Source organism: Dipteris shenzhenensis, chromosome 9 (assembly GCF_047967505.1).
Source record: "Dipteris shenzhenensis isolate YYH24624 ecotype China chromosome 9, Dip_SZ_1.0, whole genome shotgun sequence".
NCBI classification, from domain to species: Eukaryota; Viridiplantae; Streptophyta; class Polypodiopsida; order Gleicheniales; family Dipteridaceae; genus Dipteris; species Dipteris shenzhenensis.
In genome coordinates this window covers 54,520,887-54,537,987 of record NC_141604.1, presented here as the reverse complement: position 1 = coordinate 54,537,987, position 17,101 = coordinate 54,520,887, and the positions used below count along the sequence as shown (strand labels likewise).

General features: G+C 43.9%; 1 protein-coding gene across 2 annotated transcripts in view; it reads right to left on the bottom strand.

The window, feature by feature from the left end:
- Nucleotides 1-940: 940 nt before the first annotated feature.
- Nucleotides 941-17,101, bottom strand: part of LOC147898849 (oxaloacetate tautomerase FAHD1, mitochondrial-like) — a 136,633-nt gene continuing 120,472 nt past the window's right edge. Inside the window, exons 7-8 of one of the 2 annotated variants that reach the window (XM_087379428.1) lie at nt 12,221-12,338; nt 941-1,341 (exon numbers count right to left, since the gene is read on the bottom strand). In XM_087379428.1, coding sequence (XP_087235554.1) covers nt 1,229-1,341; nt 12,221-12,338 — 231 coding nt within the window. In that variant the 3' untranslated portion in view covers nt 941-1,228. The remainder of the gene's footprint in view (nt 1,342-12,220; nt 12,339-17,101) is intronic. The other variant, XM_087379429.1, reaches the window with a different exon arrangement.

Sequence of the window (17,101 nt, the reverse complement as noted above, 5' to 3'; positions counted from 1 at the left end):
TGTAGACTAGCACATCCATAGAGGAGATTAAACTTCACCAAGCCAAGCAAGACATTGCCATAGCATTAATCAATTCTGTTCTATCATCGGTGTATACACTCACACATTTGGCACCGGTTCAGTACATTTGGCAATTTAGCACTTTATCACATCGGTGTACACACTCACATTTGACACCAGTTCAAAACATTTAGCAGTTTGGCAATCTTCAAGGATTTGTGACACTTGGCAGAGTCATCTTCCCCTTAGATTTAGGATTGCTGTAGACATCTTGCATACACATATGCTACCCATGTAAAGTCACACATTGTTGACTATTTTTTGGCATTGGTTCCTACACACTTACATCAGTCTTGTATAGCCTCTTGGCTACTCTAGTGATCCAAAATCAAGATGCAAAAAGAATGCATACAAAAGTACTCTTCTTTTATACTTTGAGCCATGTGCAAATTCTCTTCCTATCTACCACATTCCCCCCCTATGATTGACCTCCATGATGACACCATTTTGTATTACATTTAGTGCGCAGTTTGGGGTATAAAGTCACCCAGGTTGCTTCATTGGAACTCTCTTATATCATCCTCTCATGTCATTATCTTTTTTGCCTCTCTATATCTTTGATCAATTTCTCCACAATTGTGCAAGGTGTTGAATTTTAATTACAAGGACACACTCATCGTTTCCCTTCCCTTGCATAACCTTTTCCTTGCTTTCACTTCCCTTTCATAACTTTTTCCTCCACCCTAGGTCATGTGCATCATTCCAACGTCAAGCTCCATAAAGGATATTGATCTTTTAGGCTACTAGTACTTCTCAACATCAGTGACCCTGGTATAACAAAAATCCTCACCAACATACATAATCTCTATCTTCTTCAATCAACAAGGCTAGGAAATAAAGAGAAAAGACGAGTGGGATTGTGCTGCTTCTATGCCATGAACTCAATAAGCCTGGAAATCAACCTTTACAATAAAAGAGCCTATAAGTCAGCCTATAATTTCTTCCTTCTATGAAGGAAAAGAAAATAAAGAAAATCCTATCTTGATTGTATGAGTCTCTAGCTTGAATGAGCTGAAGCAATCCAAGGTGATAAAACTCAACAAAAGCCAAACTTATTTGCATCTTGAACTAATTAGAATGTATAATTATTAGTCTTAAAAGAAAATTAAAAATTACAGGTTATTGGCTCCAAAGTACTTGATTGTTTAAAAACTCATTACATCAAAGGCTAGGCCTTTGCTTTTCCACGAGATATTACAGGAAAAGACATCTCAATCAAACCTGTACAACCGGCTGTTATCTTTTGGCCAACTTTAACAGGACCAACACCTGACGGAGTTCCTGGAACATGTTGATTATATTACTTATTTTCCAATGATACCTCTCTCTCTCTCTCTCTCTCTCTCTCTCTCTCTCTCTCTCACACACACACACACACACACACACATTTTTTGTTTTGGTGAAATCTTTGATTGATTATATTATATGAGTAGCAACCTCAAAACAAGACACTATAATTACATCAATTGAAAATTTTAGTATATGCCAAAAAGACCTCATGATCTATGCAGCGGGTCTACAAGCAATCAAAGAAAGATTGCTACAGAGAACGCCTAAAAAAGCCAAACAGAGAGAAAGTAGGATCACTAAATACTTTACAATTCCTATATGTCCATAAAGTCCATAGTGCCTAGTAGTGAACCCAGATGAAACTCCGGTCTGGATGGATGAAACCCAAATAGCCAGAAGAACTTCCCAAACAAAATACATGGGAATCTCGCTTGCAAGCGCTGTTAAAGCAAATTAAAAAACTCACGAGAGCACGGACAATGCCAAAACAAGTGAGACACAGTCTCCGAAGAAGCAGAACATCTGTAGCAAAGTGCAGGAGCAATGTGTCGATGAGCTAATAGTTGTCCAGATGGAAACACTCCCACCCACACACACATATACTTTTTTTGGGTGAATTTTGGATGCTTTATATTACAAAGTAACTATCTCAAAATGGGATGTGTCAGAATACATCCCCCACACACATACACACTTTTTTTGGGTGAAAATTTTGGATGCTTTATATTACAGAGTAACTATCCCAAAATGGGATGTGTCAGAATACATCAAGAGAAGATCTCAATATATGATAAGTATACATTAGAGTCTATGCAATGTATTTGCAGACAATCATAGAGAGATTGTTGCAAAGAAAAAGAGAAAGTTAAGAAAGTAGGATCACCAAAGACTCTATAATTTCTATCCTTCCATAGAGTCCACAGTGCCCAGTAGCGTACCCAAGTGGAAAATAAATCAAACTCCTTTCTAGTTGGGTGAATCCCAAAAAGCCAAGAAAACTTCCCAAAAGTAGCATTTGAAAATCTAATTCTCAAACGCTGCCCAAGGACGCCCAAGAAACCACGAGGGTGGGAGCAATGCCAAAGAAGATGAAGCATTGATTCCCGCAGAGCCAAATATCTGCGACAAATAGCTAGAGAAATATGTCTGCGTGCCAAAAGCTGCCTAAACCGAAGAACCCCTACCAAAACTCTCCACAAGAAAACTTATTGTCGAAGGGGAGTTTTAGAATTCCAAATCACTCACAATCTGTACCGCCACCACTCTGAAAGGACGATTCATTTGCCAAAGATGATTTGCCATGTGTGAAATCTAGGGCGAGGGCAAAAAGAATTTTCTATAAAGAAGATACAATACAGTCTCAAAGGACACACACACACACACATTTTTTTGGGGGTAAAATCCATTTGTCATGATATTACAAAGAACAATCCCTAAGAAAAGTGTCAGCCAGTTATAAGCATAAGAAGATATCATTATATGACAAGAAGGCAGGATTATCTAGATCCTCTACATAGACAATCATAAAATGATTGTCTTAAGGATGCCTGCAAGAACTGATATTTAGCTAGGGATGGCGGAACATTAGACTCGATGGTTACAGCCTTTCCATGGAGTCCATAGTCCCTAATAACGTACCCAATAAAAAAGTAGATCATGCTCCAAGGCCTCGAGATGTTTGCAAATCACAGACACCAGTGAAGAAGACAGCTCAAAATGGAAGAACGTCCACTGTACAGCTTCTAGATGCTGCCTCGAGGTGCGTGCCAGCTCCAAAATGCAGAGAACAATGGCAAAAACAAGCCGTACAGCTTGCAGGGGATCTCCTCGAGGTGTGTGCCAGCATTGGGGACTGTTCTAGCCTCGAAATCCGTGCATAAAAACAGAGTTCGCAACTCCTTAGGAAAGGTGGAGCACCAAAGTTCCAAGGTCCAAGCTCCCTTGGGGTGCGTGCAATCGTCCGTACAACAGCCTTGGGATGCGTGAAAATGAGAGAAAACTAGCAACGTCAAAACGCCCATACAAGCATTAATGGCACCTCAAGATTCGTGAGAGAGGAATGAAGGGGGGAGATGCATGCATGGGGGATTGCCACATGGCCCCTCATTAATGCTCTAACCCTCCCAAACCAATGGAACATTGGTTTGCCCCTCACATTAAAGTCCTAACCCCTTCTAACCAATGAAACATTGGTTTCTCCTTGGGCCCAACATTTAGACCCCTCTAAACCTTGCCTTGCCCCTAGCAAGTAGGCCTAGTGTATGCACCTAGGGACTCCTAGAAAGTGTCGCTTCCCCCAGGCTAGTCCCCTAAGCCAAAGTTAGTCACGGTTCATAACTTCACGTCCGCGTGACAGGTGTCATGGCAAACTATGCATGTACTATCTCATGTGGTATTGAGGGCTACTCCGAATCATCCTGGACCCCATAATCACATGTAGCCGCTCAAATCTCCTCCACTCTATCCTCAGGAGATCGCACTCCCAGAAGGGTGCTCCATACATGATAGTCCGCCGCATGAAAGTGTCAAAAGAGCCAGTCCTTTGTCGGTGGATCCTGAAAGTATGCTTGGAAACACTGTCTCTCTAGTCGGGCGAAAGCACTCTGTCCATGTGTGAGTCATGCCGTGGCTGCTTGAGACATCGTGAAGATGGGTCCTGTGAAAACTGCTCCCAAGTATGTGTAGGACTGCACTATCTCCACTAGCTAATCACTGTAAGTGAAGCAATGTCGACGAATCACTACGCATGAGGTGCTGAAGATCATCACCTTGGTCTTCCCAAGATTGACTGTCAGGTCTTTCCCTCTACTAAAAACCTCTAAGGCCTCTAGGTGCCTCTGCAACCCCTCTGCTAAAGATGATATGAGGACTACGTCATCGGCCTATAGCAGTATCTGTACCATGAGGTCAGCCAGAAGTGATCCTTCGCCCCCTATGCGGTCTATGAAAGATGTGATCTCATCAATGTAGAGTCGGAAAAGGGTTGGTGAGAGGGGGTAGCCATGCTTCACCCCTATCGTGCTCTCAACTGAGTTCGACAAACCACCTGGAGCACAAAAGTCTCCCTCTAAAAGACTCATATTTACTCATCACACCCCACATCAAAATCTTTGGGATCTGCATCTCTTGTAGTCTCCTGATCATGCGGGATCGCAGGACGGTGAAGAAAGCCTTTCGAAAGTCTACGAAGCAAGTGTAGACTTTCTCGTGTCTGGACTTTGCCTCCTTAATGATAGCCCTCAATGTGAAGATGTGATCTAGAGTGGAATGCTGCCTCCAGAATCTTGCTTACCCTAGTGCCCGCTGTCCCATGCATCTATATGATTGCCGCGATCTCCCTCTCTAGTACCGATCTATAAATCTCTCTAGTGTTATGATGTTGATGTCGACTAGATTTCAATGGACCATCTTACATTTGGGGGGCTCTCACATTGGGGTGCTTTATGTCTATGCACTCGATTTGAGAAGGGATAAAGTTACCTCTTGGAGTAAGATGTGATAGCCGACCCATGGATAAGAGGGCAAGAAAGGAAGATGGCATTCTTCCCTTTGCAAGAGCACCATGGGAGCATTTCATCCTCAGGATAAGAGATAGAGACAATTGGTTTGAGGATGATTCCCAAATTAGTGAGGCGAATGTCAGATACCCTTGGTCTACAAGATGGTCAACTGCTTCTAAATTGATGATTGGGCTTTGAACAAAGGAACATGCACTCTCATTTCAATAGGCACCACCACATCCCAACATGTCGCCATTATCCTTCTCATTAGAGACTTGGTACACACAACTTCATCTGTCAAAGTCAGAATACCGAATCCATGTACTTGGATGAGGAGCTTTCAAAGCAAATCGTGTATATTTGGAGCAGCGAGGACTCCACATGCCTCACTACTGCACTTCAGCTTACCAATGCTTTGTACCGGATACAATTGGCTGCTCTTCAAAGAAAGGAAAATAAGCACCCTGTAGACCTTTGGATACATTAGATATTCATGATCACATGACCAAAGCAATAGCACTTTACCGGTATTGGTACTATGCTTGGGAGTCTTCTTGGGCCCACAGAATCGGGAACGATGCTTCTCCATCGTGGGGCAAAGACATGGCAAGGACGGTGTCAAAAGGCCTCAGGATTCTCATAGAGTCCTTCACACAAATCCATTGGTACTGCCATAGACTTCTCTCTCTACTCAGTCGAGGCCTCTACCCCAACCAAATGCAGTGCTTCAAAGTTAGGAGCACATGCCCAGATTTGTCACTGTAGAGATGAGAGGCTAGTTGGATGCGCCTTTCATGAGATAGGAGCTTTGGATAGCACTCCTTGCCTTGCTAAAAGGCAAGTGCCCACAAGATGATTGTTGGAGATATCATAGCCAAAGAGTGTGGTGATGTGATGTGTTAGTGTAGTACTACGTGATCTAGTACTAGTTCATGTGTGTGAGTCATGTGTGAGTGCCACGTGTCATTATGGGACTTATCCCATATGCACTAAGTGCTAGTGTGTGAGTGAGTAGCCTATGTAAGGCTTGTACTTCTCATGATTATGAATAAGATAGCCTTTCATTATGTTTCCATTCATGTATAATTTCCTCACACCCTAACCTTTTCTCCATCTCTCTCCACCGTGTTTCTAACATGGTATCGGAGCAGGTTCACCCTGCCATAGCTGCCACGTCATCCTAGACCCATCCCTAATCCGAAACCCTAATTCTATTCACACATTTCTTCCAGCAGCCGCTTCAGCCCTGCACATTTCCGCCTCAGATTCAGCCTCGTTTCTGTCTCCTTTCAGCTGCTTTCTACCCTTTTAGGGTTTCTGCACAGCTGCCATCTTTGCTGCCCATTCCGCCTTAGGAGCAGCACGTAAGGAAATTTGAGCTATTTCAGAGCATCTTCATCCCCTTTTTAGGGTTTTCAGGCTGCTGCAGCAGAGCAGCCCATCCACGCGCGTTGGTTGCAGATTTTCGATCTATTTGGAGGCATTTTCAACCAGTTTTGGAGCTCCTGCTTGCATTTTGAAGGTGTTCTAGGGTGGTTGTTGCAGAACCACCTACAACAAAAGCATTTTTGACCAGTTCCTTCAACCTTGGCCTCCAACACATCTACATCAGCCGTTTTTTGCATCAGAGAACTGCTACAGCATTCGGAGCTGTTCTAGGGAGCTGCCTTTCACATTGTTGACCTGTTTTTGCATTCGGAGTGTCCTAGTGAACCGTTTTAAGGGTTTTGGACCTATTGCAGCACCTTGGGCAGTTATCACGCCCACAAGAGCTCACCTCGTGGTTTATTTCTGCTTTTCGGGGGATATACCTACTGCTTTTCTGATTTGAGTTCACATTTGGAGCACCATTAGGCCTCTATTTTTGTCCTCTTGCACACGTGAAGCCTCCAAGATCATCGACTACCTGCTGGCCACGCTTATTCAAGCCTTTCTTTAACTGCCTTGCATTTGTGAAGGCTGCTGATCCATTTCAAAGCCCTAGACCAGCGTCTTCATTTGCTGGTTATCCATTTCAGCCTGCTGGTTTTGTTACCTCAGTTTGATACTATGGAGCCTTGTCGTCGTGGTGAAGACTCACCAGCACTGCTCTCAGCTAGGGATGAGCAGAATGACAAAGCAATAGCGTTTATTAGTGTGAAGTTGGCTAACAAACTACTTCATCAACTTGACCGCACTACTTCAGCCAAGGAGAACCTGGACAAGCTCAAGAATATTTATGCTACATCTACTGGACCGAAGCAGGAAGCTTCATCTACTGCGTTGCATGATATATTCCTCTCTGAGAAGGAAGATGATGCTTAGTTCTATGTGTGTTTGTGTTGAGTCAAATAAAGGTTTTCAGCCTTGAGTTGTCCCTTTAAACTGAATGTATTTGGAGTCAATAAGAGGTACTATGCCCTGGGTTATCCCCCAAAAATGAATGTATTGTCTTTTACTTTGGGTTGATGGTATTGGCCACCCAGTTCAGAGTAAGGGGGAGTGACAACTGATGGTTTTCCTTTGCCGGTCGCAAGCTGACTGAGAAGTCGCCATCACACAGGAGGTGTTGGATAAATGGAGGGATTGGTCTACTCTTGCGTGTTGGCTCCTACACTCTTTGCTCTGAAGGGGGGTGTTGGAGATATCATAGCCAAAGAGTGTGGTGATGTGATGTGTTAGTGTGTAGTACTAGGTGATCTAGTACTAGTTCATGTGTGTGAGTCATGCGTGAGTGCCACATGTCATTATGGGACTTATCCCATATGCACTAGGTGCTAGTGTGTGAGTGAGTAGCCTATATAAGGCTTGTACTTCTCATGATTATGAATAAGATAGCCTTTCATTATGTTTCCATTCATGTATCATTTCCTCACACCCTAACCTTTTCTTTGTCTCTCTCCACCATGTTTCGAACAATGATGGCATCACACCTACCTTCTTCATCACTCATTGGTACTCCATAGAAGAAACTATTGCTTCAGCCTTCCGGAAGATTTGGACAGTGGTATCATGCCTCTCTATCTCCTGAAAGAGAGAAAGAAAGAAGGAAAATCTATTATTGTCCATGGGAGACCAACAAGTCTAGGGGACATAAAAAAACCCAGTTATTACATCTGTTCTTCGAGAGGGCACAAGGCAGCTGCCAAAGAGTGCATAAACAACTCCAAGTATTATAAGATACCTACATTGCAGTCTGAACATGAAGATAATAAGAGGCCAATCGAGGGTCTTCTGGTTTTCCTTGATGAGGGCCATGCCCTCATGATATACTGCCCATTCTCATCCTTCCTAGCAGCCTTTACCTTGGTTAATTCCATTGCCTTTTGGTTCAGTTGAGCTTGTGTGAGTTATCTTGGTACCTTTCACCTTGTAAGATTGGCCAAAAAGCTTGATTCGTATATGTCGTGTGCTAATTATGGCATCTTTTCTGCAAAGTCACAAATATTGGTGTTCGATCTTCATCTGCTTCGAGCCATTCAATGTTAGAGGTGGCTGCTTTTATGTGTGCTATCATCTCCTTGCATGTATCCTCATCCCCAAAGGGGAGGATAGGACTCTCATTTCCTAACGAAGGCCTATCACCGCCCCTCCTTGATACTGCTTATAAAATCATAATCAAAGCAATAAGTCCTCCAAACCAATTCTACCTAACCTCATACACAACACAGACCGGCTTTAAGCAAAGCAGGAGCATCTTTAATAACATTTTCTCATTGTGGCAAGCAGTTGAATGGGCCAAGGATAATCAACATCCCTTGGCCATTCTTCTGCTCGACTTTGAAAAGGCACATAATAGGGTGGAATGAAGTTCCTTGAAAGAAACTATATGGCATTAATTAGGGATCTCACTCTATCACTCAGTCCAGAGCCAGGTTCTCATGTAGGGTGGCAAAGGAGACAATGATGCCCACTTGCATCCTTTCTTTACCTCTTATGGTTGGGGTGATGAGTCATTTCCTCCGCTGCCTGCATGTCTAGCACCTGCTGGCTGACTGCATGGAGGTACCACATGGCAGCTACTGATGTGGCAGCCTGCATGGCTGCCTACGTGGACTGCTTGCTGAGCTGGCTGCCTGCGTGGCAGTCCAGCATGGCCACGGGCTGTGGATGCCCATGACATACGTACGACCAAAATACATACAATCCTTTGAAATCGCTCATACAAAATCATGTAGAAAAGAAGGGAGGATGTCATTACCAATCTGAAGAGATAAGTGCCATGAAAGCCCTGTGAATATTAAAAAAATAATTCATGATCCCAATTGAGGCCTGGGCTCTGCCATGTGAGGAGCCCTGAAGTGTGTCCCAAGTAGCTATGTATAATATCCTGCCAAATCACTGAAAGTGAGTGAGAGGCAAACATCTGGGTGGTCTCCCAAGCCAAGTGAGTGAGAGGCAAACATCTAGGTGGTCTCCCAAGCCAAGTTTATAGAAGGAGATTATCTAGAGAATTAGGTACTGCATCTAAAGTAGTGAGTTGAAGGACTCATTTGGCAATGAAAATGGCCCTGTCTGAATCTAATCCCTTAATAGTAAAGATCTAGAGACTTGATAGTATGAGCTAAGCCACAAATCCCAAGTGATGTAATAAGTAATTCTCCTCTATCCCTTCGCAATCTCATAGAGGATTGCCTCTCCTCCCTGGTGCCAAAGGATGCAATGACATGTAGAGGTTCTTGTGAACCTATGTGTTGAACATATGTGCGCCAAGTCTGATTTGCTTCGTGAAACCAGTCAAAGGAATCAGTTGTATCAATGTGTAGGGTGTCCGCAGGTGCCTTGTAGGTCTTGAGTCATAGTTGGGCACTTAGCGAGGGCAACCCTTAGAATGTTCTTCAAGCGCCCATAGTGGTGGGTCCCCTCTTGCAATATTGAGGCCTCCCTCATGTAAAAGTAAAATGATGGTGCTTCGGCCACTCAAGCTCGTGTCATGTGTACCTTCACAACCGGAGCAAAGAAAGCTCTGCACTGTCCTCCTAAGCTAGCCAATACAAGAGTGCAAAAGTACCAGCAAGAGGTGATGTATCTACTATAGATCCAAGCAAAGGCCAACAAAACTTGGTTGGAGGCTGAATCCAAGGAGGTGGAGCTCAAATAGAGTAGCTTCCTTCTAACATTCTCCAGAATAGGACGGACTGTTGGGAGGGCTGGATGTCCATGCCTACTAGGCATCCAAGATATCTAGTAGTCATACCCCTCTCCATCCATCCGAAGCCAAGCTCTACGTCCCATCCTGGTGTATCTGCATCATTAACCCAAATTTTGACTGATTTGTGCCAATTAATGGGTGCACCTGTTGCTAGGTTGAAGTCCTCGAAGGCTGCTTTGAAGCAAGGGTCTCAAGGGAGGCCTCCTACAATACGGATCATTGCCAAGGAGTTTCTTGTTATTCCAAATGGGAAGACAAAGTCTAGTAATTTGTGCTTGTGAGAAGGACATGCAGGCAACACAGGAGCTGCCACGTGGCAGCGCTGACATCAGCATCTTCCACGTGGCCCTTCGATTGCCACGTCAGCAGGCGGCTCAGCAGCAGCAGCAGGTTGGTGATGGAGCAGCTTGGTCAGTGGGCAGAATCCTGTTGGTCGGTTAGTTTGAGGCCCAAAGGGGCCTATAAAAGCAGCCCCCTTGGCCTTCACTTCTCATCCCTTCTTCAAGCCTTCAAGCCTTCAGAGCAGCAGTAGGCAGGCTTCCCAGCAGCAGACCAGCAGGATGCCTCAGCCTCTACAGGGATCTGATGATGATTCGCCTCCTTTAGTTAGCTTAGTCTTTTCCAGTTTTGCAGTTGAGGCTTTCAGCCCCTCCATACAGTTGTATTCAGCCCTTTGGGCATTCATACCTTTCAGTTATATGTCCTTTTCGTAGGCCCACTATATTCTCTCCCTCTGATTCTCTCACTCACATCCACAGCATCACTTTGTGTATCAAGTGAATCATCTTGCAGTTTGCAGTTACTGACCAGGAGAGAGATTAAGGGTAGTCTATCTCCCGTTACAATGTAATTTTTTGAAGGGGGGCGGGTTGTGGGGAGACAGTTGTCAAATGTGTATTTTCTCAAGTGCTTGTGTTTATGACCAATCTTGCCAGGGTATGTGCCCTGTCCAAGGCTTGTGTAGAAGGCCATCTTTTCCTTTGCTTCATGCCCTTTTTTTAAAATTTTGCATTATAAGTTCTCTGTAAGATCTGGTGCATCTACCCTCCAGTAATCTTTATTTAAAATCTTCTCTATACCGGCCCCCATCTTCGGTTGTCTCCTTCGTCTTGCGAGGGAGTCTATCCATGTGGATTCACATAATTTGTAGCAAGGTAACTTATGTATTGCCATAGAGATTAGTGGTAGCATCCCTGTCTCTACTACCAGAATGGCATAGGAAGCAACCCTACCCAGTCCTTCTATTATAAATCTTTTCTGCAGCCTCTCTAATATGCCCTGGTGCATCTTGGACCCCAAGACTAGCATCCACAGAGAATCACCATTTATAACAGCTTATTTTATAAAGATTTTTTCATCTCCCAACTCCAAATGGGTAATGTTTTGCATTATTGTGAAGACTGACGTTTGCTTTCTTCCCTCGAATTTATCCCTCTGCGCATGCAGTCCATTTGTAGTTATTTGTAAACTCTAGACTATAGTATTTTTCTTGTCCAACCATATCCGTATGTTTTCCCTCAAATATGACCGTGATTTGTTTGTCGTGCCCTGATCATGGTATTGGTCTTGCAATGCTCACTTGCATATGCTTGAAAACTGCAAGGACTTGCTTAAATCATCCAAGTAGAACAACATCATCTGAATACATTAGCAAAAAGAGGTTGTAATCTGCGATTTGAATCCATGTCTCATTATGTTTCTTCAACCACGCATCTAGCTACCAATAAGGAAGGGAGATGGCATCTGTGTTTCACTCTTATATCACTATGCTTAATCGCTTTTTCATTTGAGTCTACGCCATCTACCAATGGCCTTGCTAGTTCATTACTCTCTCATATAATCTGTGAGTGCGAATTATTCAGCTCAGTCCAAAGCCTGACGACAGGACAATGCAGAACTGGCACTTCTGAGGAGCTACTCCAAATGGCCATAGCTATGGCAAAGTGTGGTGTGTGTGTGAGGAGGGGGGGGAAGAGAGGGGGGGGGGGGGTTGTGCATGCACACTTGTGTGAGCATGCACATACATATAGAAATATAAATATACATTTGAGCATTCTTTGATATAGTTCCTGGTGGATGATCTCCCCATCTTCCAATCTCCCCTTATAATCTGTCAGTTGTTGCAAATTAGTGATGTGGTGATGCCACTTGCTGAAAGATAGGTCTTTGTATGCACATTTGAGTGATCTTCCTGAGAGAGAGAGAGAGAGAGAGAGAGAGATGGCACGGTTTGCTCTACCTGTTAATATCACATCCCCTGTAAACAATGTCATGATCGAACTTATGTAGCTTATCAAAAAGGGAATTCTAAAGATCATGTCATTTGTGGAGCCCCTCTGCCTGGATTCTTCATCTACCTGCATACAAATGTTTCTGTCAAATATTAAACAATAAACACAAAACAAAACAAGGCACAATTATCATTGCCACACACTTGGGGCATCTTGATCTTGTTTTTCAGAAAGAATTTAACATTTTCCTTTCCAATTCTCAGTCCTCTACTGTGGGTCCACACAGCTTTATGCATTATTAGCCAAAGCAGGGCAGACATTTTCTCAAGGATTGAGCTTGACCAAATGGAGCAAAATCTGAATTTCCATTTGCCCCTAATGTCGTCCTGCAGTTTCCACCTAGTATTAAGGACAATGTAGAGATCCCCTATATCCTTGGCTCCATGGAGTAGGGATAGGGAAGAAGGAAGTACTCTCAACCCAATTGAACTTCTGCTATAAACCAAAAAAGATCCACCTTTCCATTGCTGATTGCCCTCCTAGAGGTGAATTTTGTTCATGATTAATGTTTGTCTCTGATTGTTTAATCTAAACTCCCTCCTAATCTCAATCCAAGTTTTCCACCTAAGCTCAGCTCTGCTCCAAAGCTGACCCCAGCACTGCAGTCATTTTTTGAAGAGCTCAGTAGCCTTATAAAACTCTTCATCAGAGAGAACAGCTTCCTAAAAATGACGGAGACCTAGATTGAATCTAGTGTCATAAAAGCCCCTTTGCCAGAGAAGACAATTTGGCTTTTAATTCCTTCAAAGGATGTCCATAGAGAATGCCACACCTGACTGCCTTTGGCTTTGCAAGGTTCAAGATTACATATGGCTGACAGCATCGGGTACTTTTTCCATTTGGGAGCTCTCAGAGAGGGGATCTGGAGGTGGTAGGTGGGGGAGGGACTCACTGTGCAAACCTCTAAAAGACAAGGAAGGAAGCAAACCAACCTACTACCTACTGCAAACATTAAACCCAGTAGTAGAAAAGAAATATGCTCAGAGGCCTTTCCTTCAGGGTTGGTAGATCTGACTACAACTACAGATCCAGGAAGGCATGAATGGGCAATATAGTTGCATCTTACAGAAATAAAGGCACAACCCTCCCCTACCACTTACAACCTTGCAGACTGATCAATGAGCCTTATAGAAATCCCCTGCCTGTCGCAACCTAGCCAAGTTTGATCATCTGATCAAAGCAGCCCATGAAGCTGACCAATCACAATTATCTTGATAGTTGGTCCAGGTAGACATTACCCCAGACAATGCCATGGGGAACCCTTTAAATTCAGGTATGATGCCTGCATTCCAGCTCCAAAGGTTGTGTTGTTTCTAGCAAATAAGCAATTGAGATCCTATAAGGTCTACCTATCTCTAAATGAGGCTTAACCATAAGGCATGCATATAATCTCATTGTAGTAGCACATGCAAGCAAACAGGTATATTTATGATCAAGTGGTAACAATGCAATGCGACAAATGGTGTGCTCCATTAAGTGTAGACACTACTGTAGCACACATTTATGCTCCCTCTTTGCACGCTATTTGAATTGCATGAACATCATGGAAAATCTTTACATCTACAGAAAGCCTTTTAGCTGAAGCACTGTATCTTTGTGAATATTACTGAATGAGGTGGATTGAAAATCCAACTCCTGCAAATGCAGGTGGTGCTGCATGCACTGGGACTTAAAGAGCAGAAGTCACTCGCCCAAGTTGACTCACACATGAGAACCACAGATATCTCTTCTTTACTATTCACCAATGAGACCGACAAACAGTATGACAATGGGGTTCGTCAAATGACAAGCGTCCGCCCAGAGACCACACAAGAGCAGAGAGGTCTCCAAAGACCAAGCATGCTGAGCACCAGCAGCACTCTATTTCTGAGTTCCTTCATGATGCCAACCTTCATTAGAACCAGAGCCTCTGTCGGCCACAATTATCTCCTGTCCTTAGCCAATTGGCAGAGTTAGTCCTCCAAACGGCATACATAGGTTCTGCAACTTAGACAATCAGATGACAAACTGGCCGACTGATGGGGATCTTCCTCCCACTTCTATGATGCATTTTGCATTTTTTGGTTCTCACACGAATAACCCTTGTGCACTCTCCTGCAGAGACAACATGGTGTATTTCTCTTTATTGACATTCTCGTCTCAGACATCAGCCTTGGGTGTGCATGCCCACTTTAGTGGCCCCATTTCTTAGCTTCTTGCATTTCGTTTTTCTTCAATCTCATAGGCCCTTCGGTCTTTCTAAGGCTTGCTCCTGTTGATGTTGCACATCACTCGATTCAGGGCGCTAGTGCTCCACATGCAACCTTGGTTGCAGCTTCTCCTATTGACTCAGCGTCAGCTTCAACTCCTCTTCTTGGCCAAGCTCTTGATGATATCTCTTCGGCTAGAGAGGCCCCCGCCGCTTTTCAGGATCTTGGCATTTCAGAGCAGTGCTTTCCCTCAGCTCCCCTCTTGGACAAAGGAAAAAGCGTTATTTACACTATTGATCCGCTTCCCTCTGAAGGGATTCTTCGCACCCCTGTGATAGGTTTGGATCACAAGAACTCTTTCGCAGCCCTGTCAGATCTCATAGAGTTCCCGGAGGAGGATTTCGTGCTTTCTACTTTTGGTGAGACAATGGTTGGGTTTCCTGTTGACACGGTGTCTTCTTCCTCAGGTGGACGTGTCCTTTCCCCTATGGGTTTTCCTCCACTTTGCTCACAGGGCAAGGACTCTGCCTGGCATATAGATCCGAGCCCTCGTCTTTATATTTCGGGTTCATGGAGGTTGTGGCTCTATGGAGGAGTCCCCATAAAGTATCTTTCGTGGGACCCTGGAGAGTGGAAATGGATTGTTGCAGAGAACCAAGAGAGGAGTCGTCCTTTCTTTGGTTACACGGTCAGTAATGCCAGAAGGTTCCAGATCAGTTGTAGAGGTTGGAAACCTTCCAGAGCCCCTCATTGTGAGGGCTATCAGGTTTCGGCTGACTTGCAAAGTTGCTTTTAGAGAAGGCTTTGGAAATCCCGAAGAAATAGAAAGATTACTTTATTTTTTTGGCTTTCTATACATGGAGGGATTGCAATGAACAGGTGGAGGTCCAGATTTGGGGCAAATTCCACTTGTCCAAGGTGCTCGTTTGCAGATGAATCAGTTCATCATTGCTTATGGGACTGCAGACATGCGAGAGCCATTTGGATGGGGGCTACGAGGATTCTTAGCACTTTTTCCTCCTATCATTTCTTCATCACGTGGGGATCCGTGGCTTGACTCTCTTTATCAGGTCCTCAGATATTCTATGAGTGGCAGGATGCTTCTTGGGCCATTTCTATTCGACAGCACCTATTTGAGCCTTGCTCTCTGGAGGACATGCCTATCTCTCGATATAGACCAGTGCATGCTGATGTGGATTCTGCTTGGGAGATACTGGCTAGTATTACTGCTTGGCAGATCTGGAGGGCCAGCTGCCAGATGCACAGAGGCCATTGATGGATCTCAGGTCCACCCTTCTCATACCTTGGCCAGTATTTGGGATGATACCATTCACTTTTTTTTTTGTGAGAAGAAATCTTTATTTCTATAGAATAATTACATTCATAGCTGCTTCAAAAGCGAAGTAGCTACTACTCAAGAAAAGATCTCAGTATAGGCTATATACACATCCTGATCAATCAAACGAGTCTGAAAACAATCGTAGAATGATTGTTGCAGAGATCGTTTGAAAAAAAGGAAGGATGAAAATAGTGGATCACCAAAGACTCTATGATTTCTATCCATCCATAAAGTCCATAGGGTCCAATATCGCACCCATACGAAAATAAATCAAAACCCTGTCTCTGGGGATGAAATCCAAACAACCAGAAAAATCTGCCAAAAGTAACAGTAGGAAATCGCTGTCGAAGCCTCTGTCTGATGAGAGCAATGAGATCAGAAGTATTTGGACAGGACCAAAAGATGTGGATCACTGATTCAGTAGAGTGCGAGCATCTGTGACAAACTGCTGAAGCAATATGTCTGTGTGCGAGTAACTGTCCAGATGGAAAAATGCCAAGGAGAACTCGCCATAGGAAAAGCTGTTGTCGAAGAGGGACTTTGTAATGCCAAAGGAGATGCAGCCTTTTTCTCCACCACTTCATTGGACGATCCATATGCCAAACAGTATTTGCTCTGTTGGAAATCCAAGGTGGAGGTAATAACACTCTATACAATGATGACACTGTGATATGTGAAAGCTTCAAAGGACGGACATATGAGGAAGGAGAGCGTAAAATCCAATCCTCAAGCCGACGCTGAATTTCTAAATGAGGTACCGGCAAGTACGGTTGGAGCATTGCTGAAATTTTATGCCATAAAGGACGATAATGAGCTCCCAAGCCATATTTGCGAGCAGCCAAAGAAAAGGATAGAATTGTGCCATCATCTTGAAGTACATCTGCCACAGATGAAATGGCCTTGAAGGAGATAAAATATGAACGTCGGGGTTCTTGTATGGCCAAAGGTGGATGGAATACTTTAGACCAAAAGAGATTCTCTTCCCTCAAAGAGTTGCCCGAGAGAGAGTCCCTGCCTTTCCATTCCAAGTGGGAAAGAATGTGTTTCCAATCAAGAAGCAGAGAAGAGACAAAAGGGCATCCTCTGATCTTGCCTTGGATAGAGCCAAATAAAAATTCCCACCGAGTAGGCTGCCAATTCCCAAAAGCAGATGTATGAAGATGTAATAAGAGAGAGCGAATCATAAAAGCCCAAGGCTGATCTCCTTGTAGAAACTGCATCATCATTTTCCCCCTATGAGCAAGTAAATGCATTTGAATATTTAGAATGTTCAGACCCCCGTGCATCTTTGGAGAATAGAG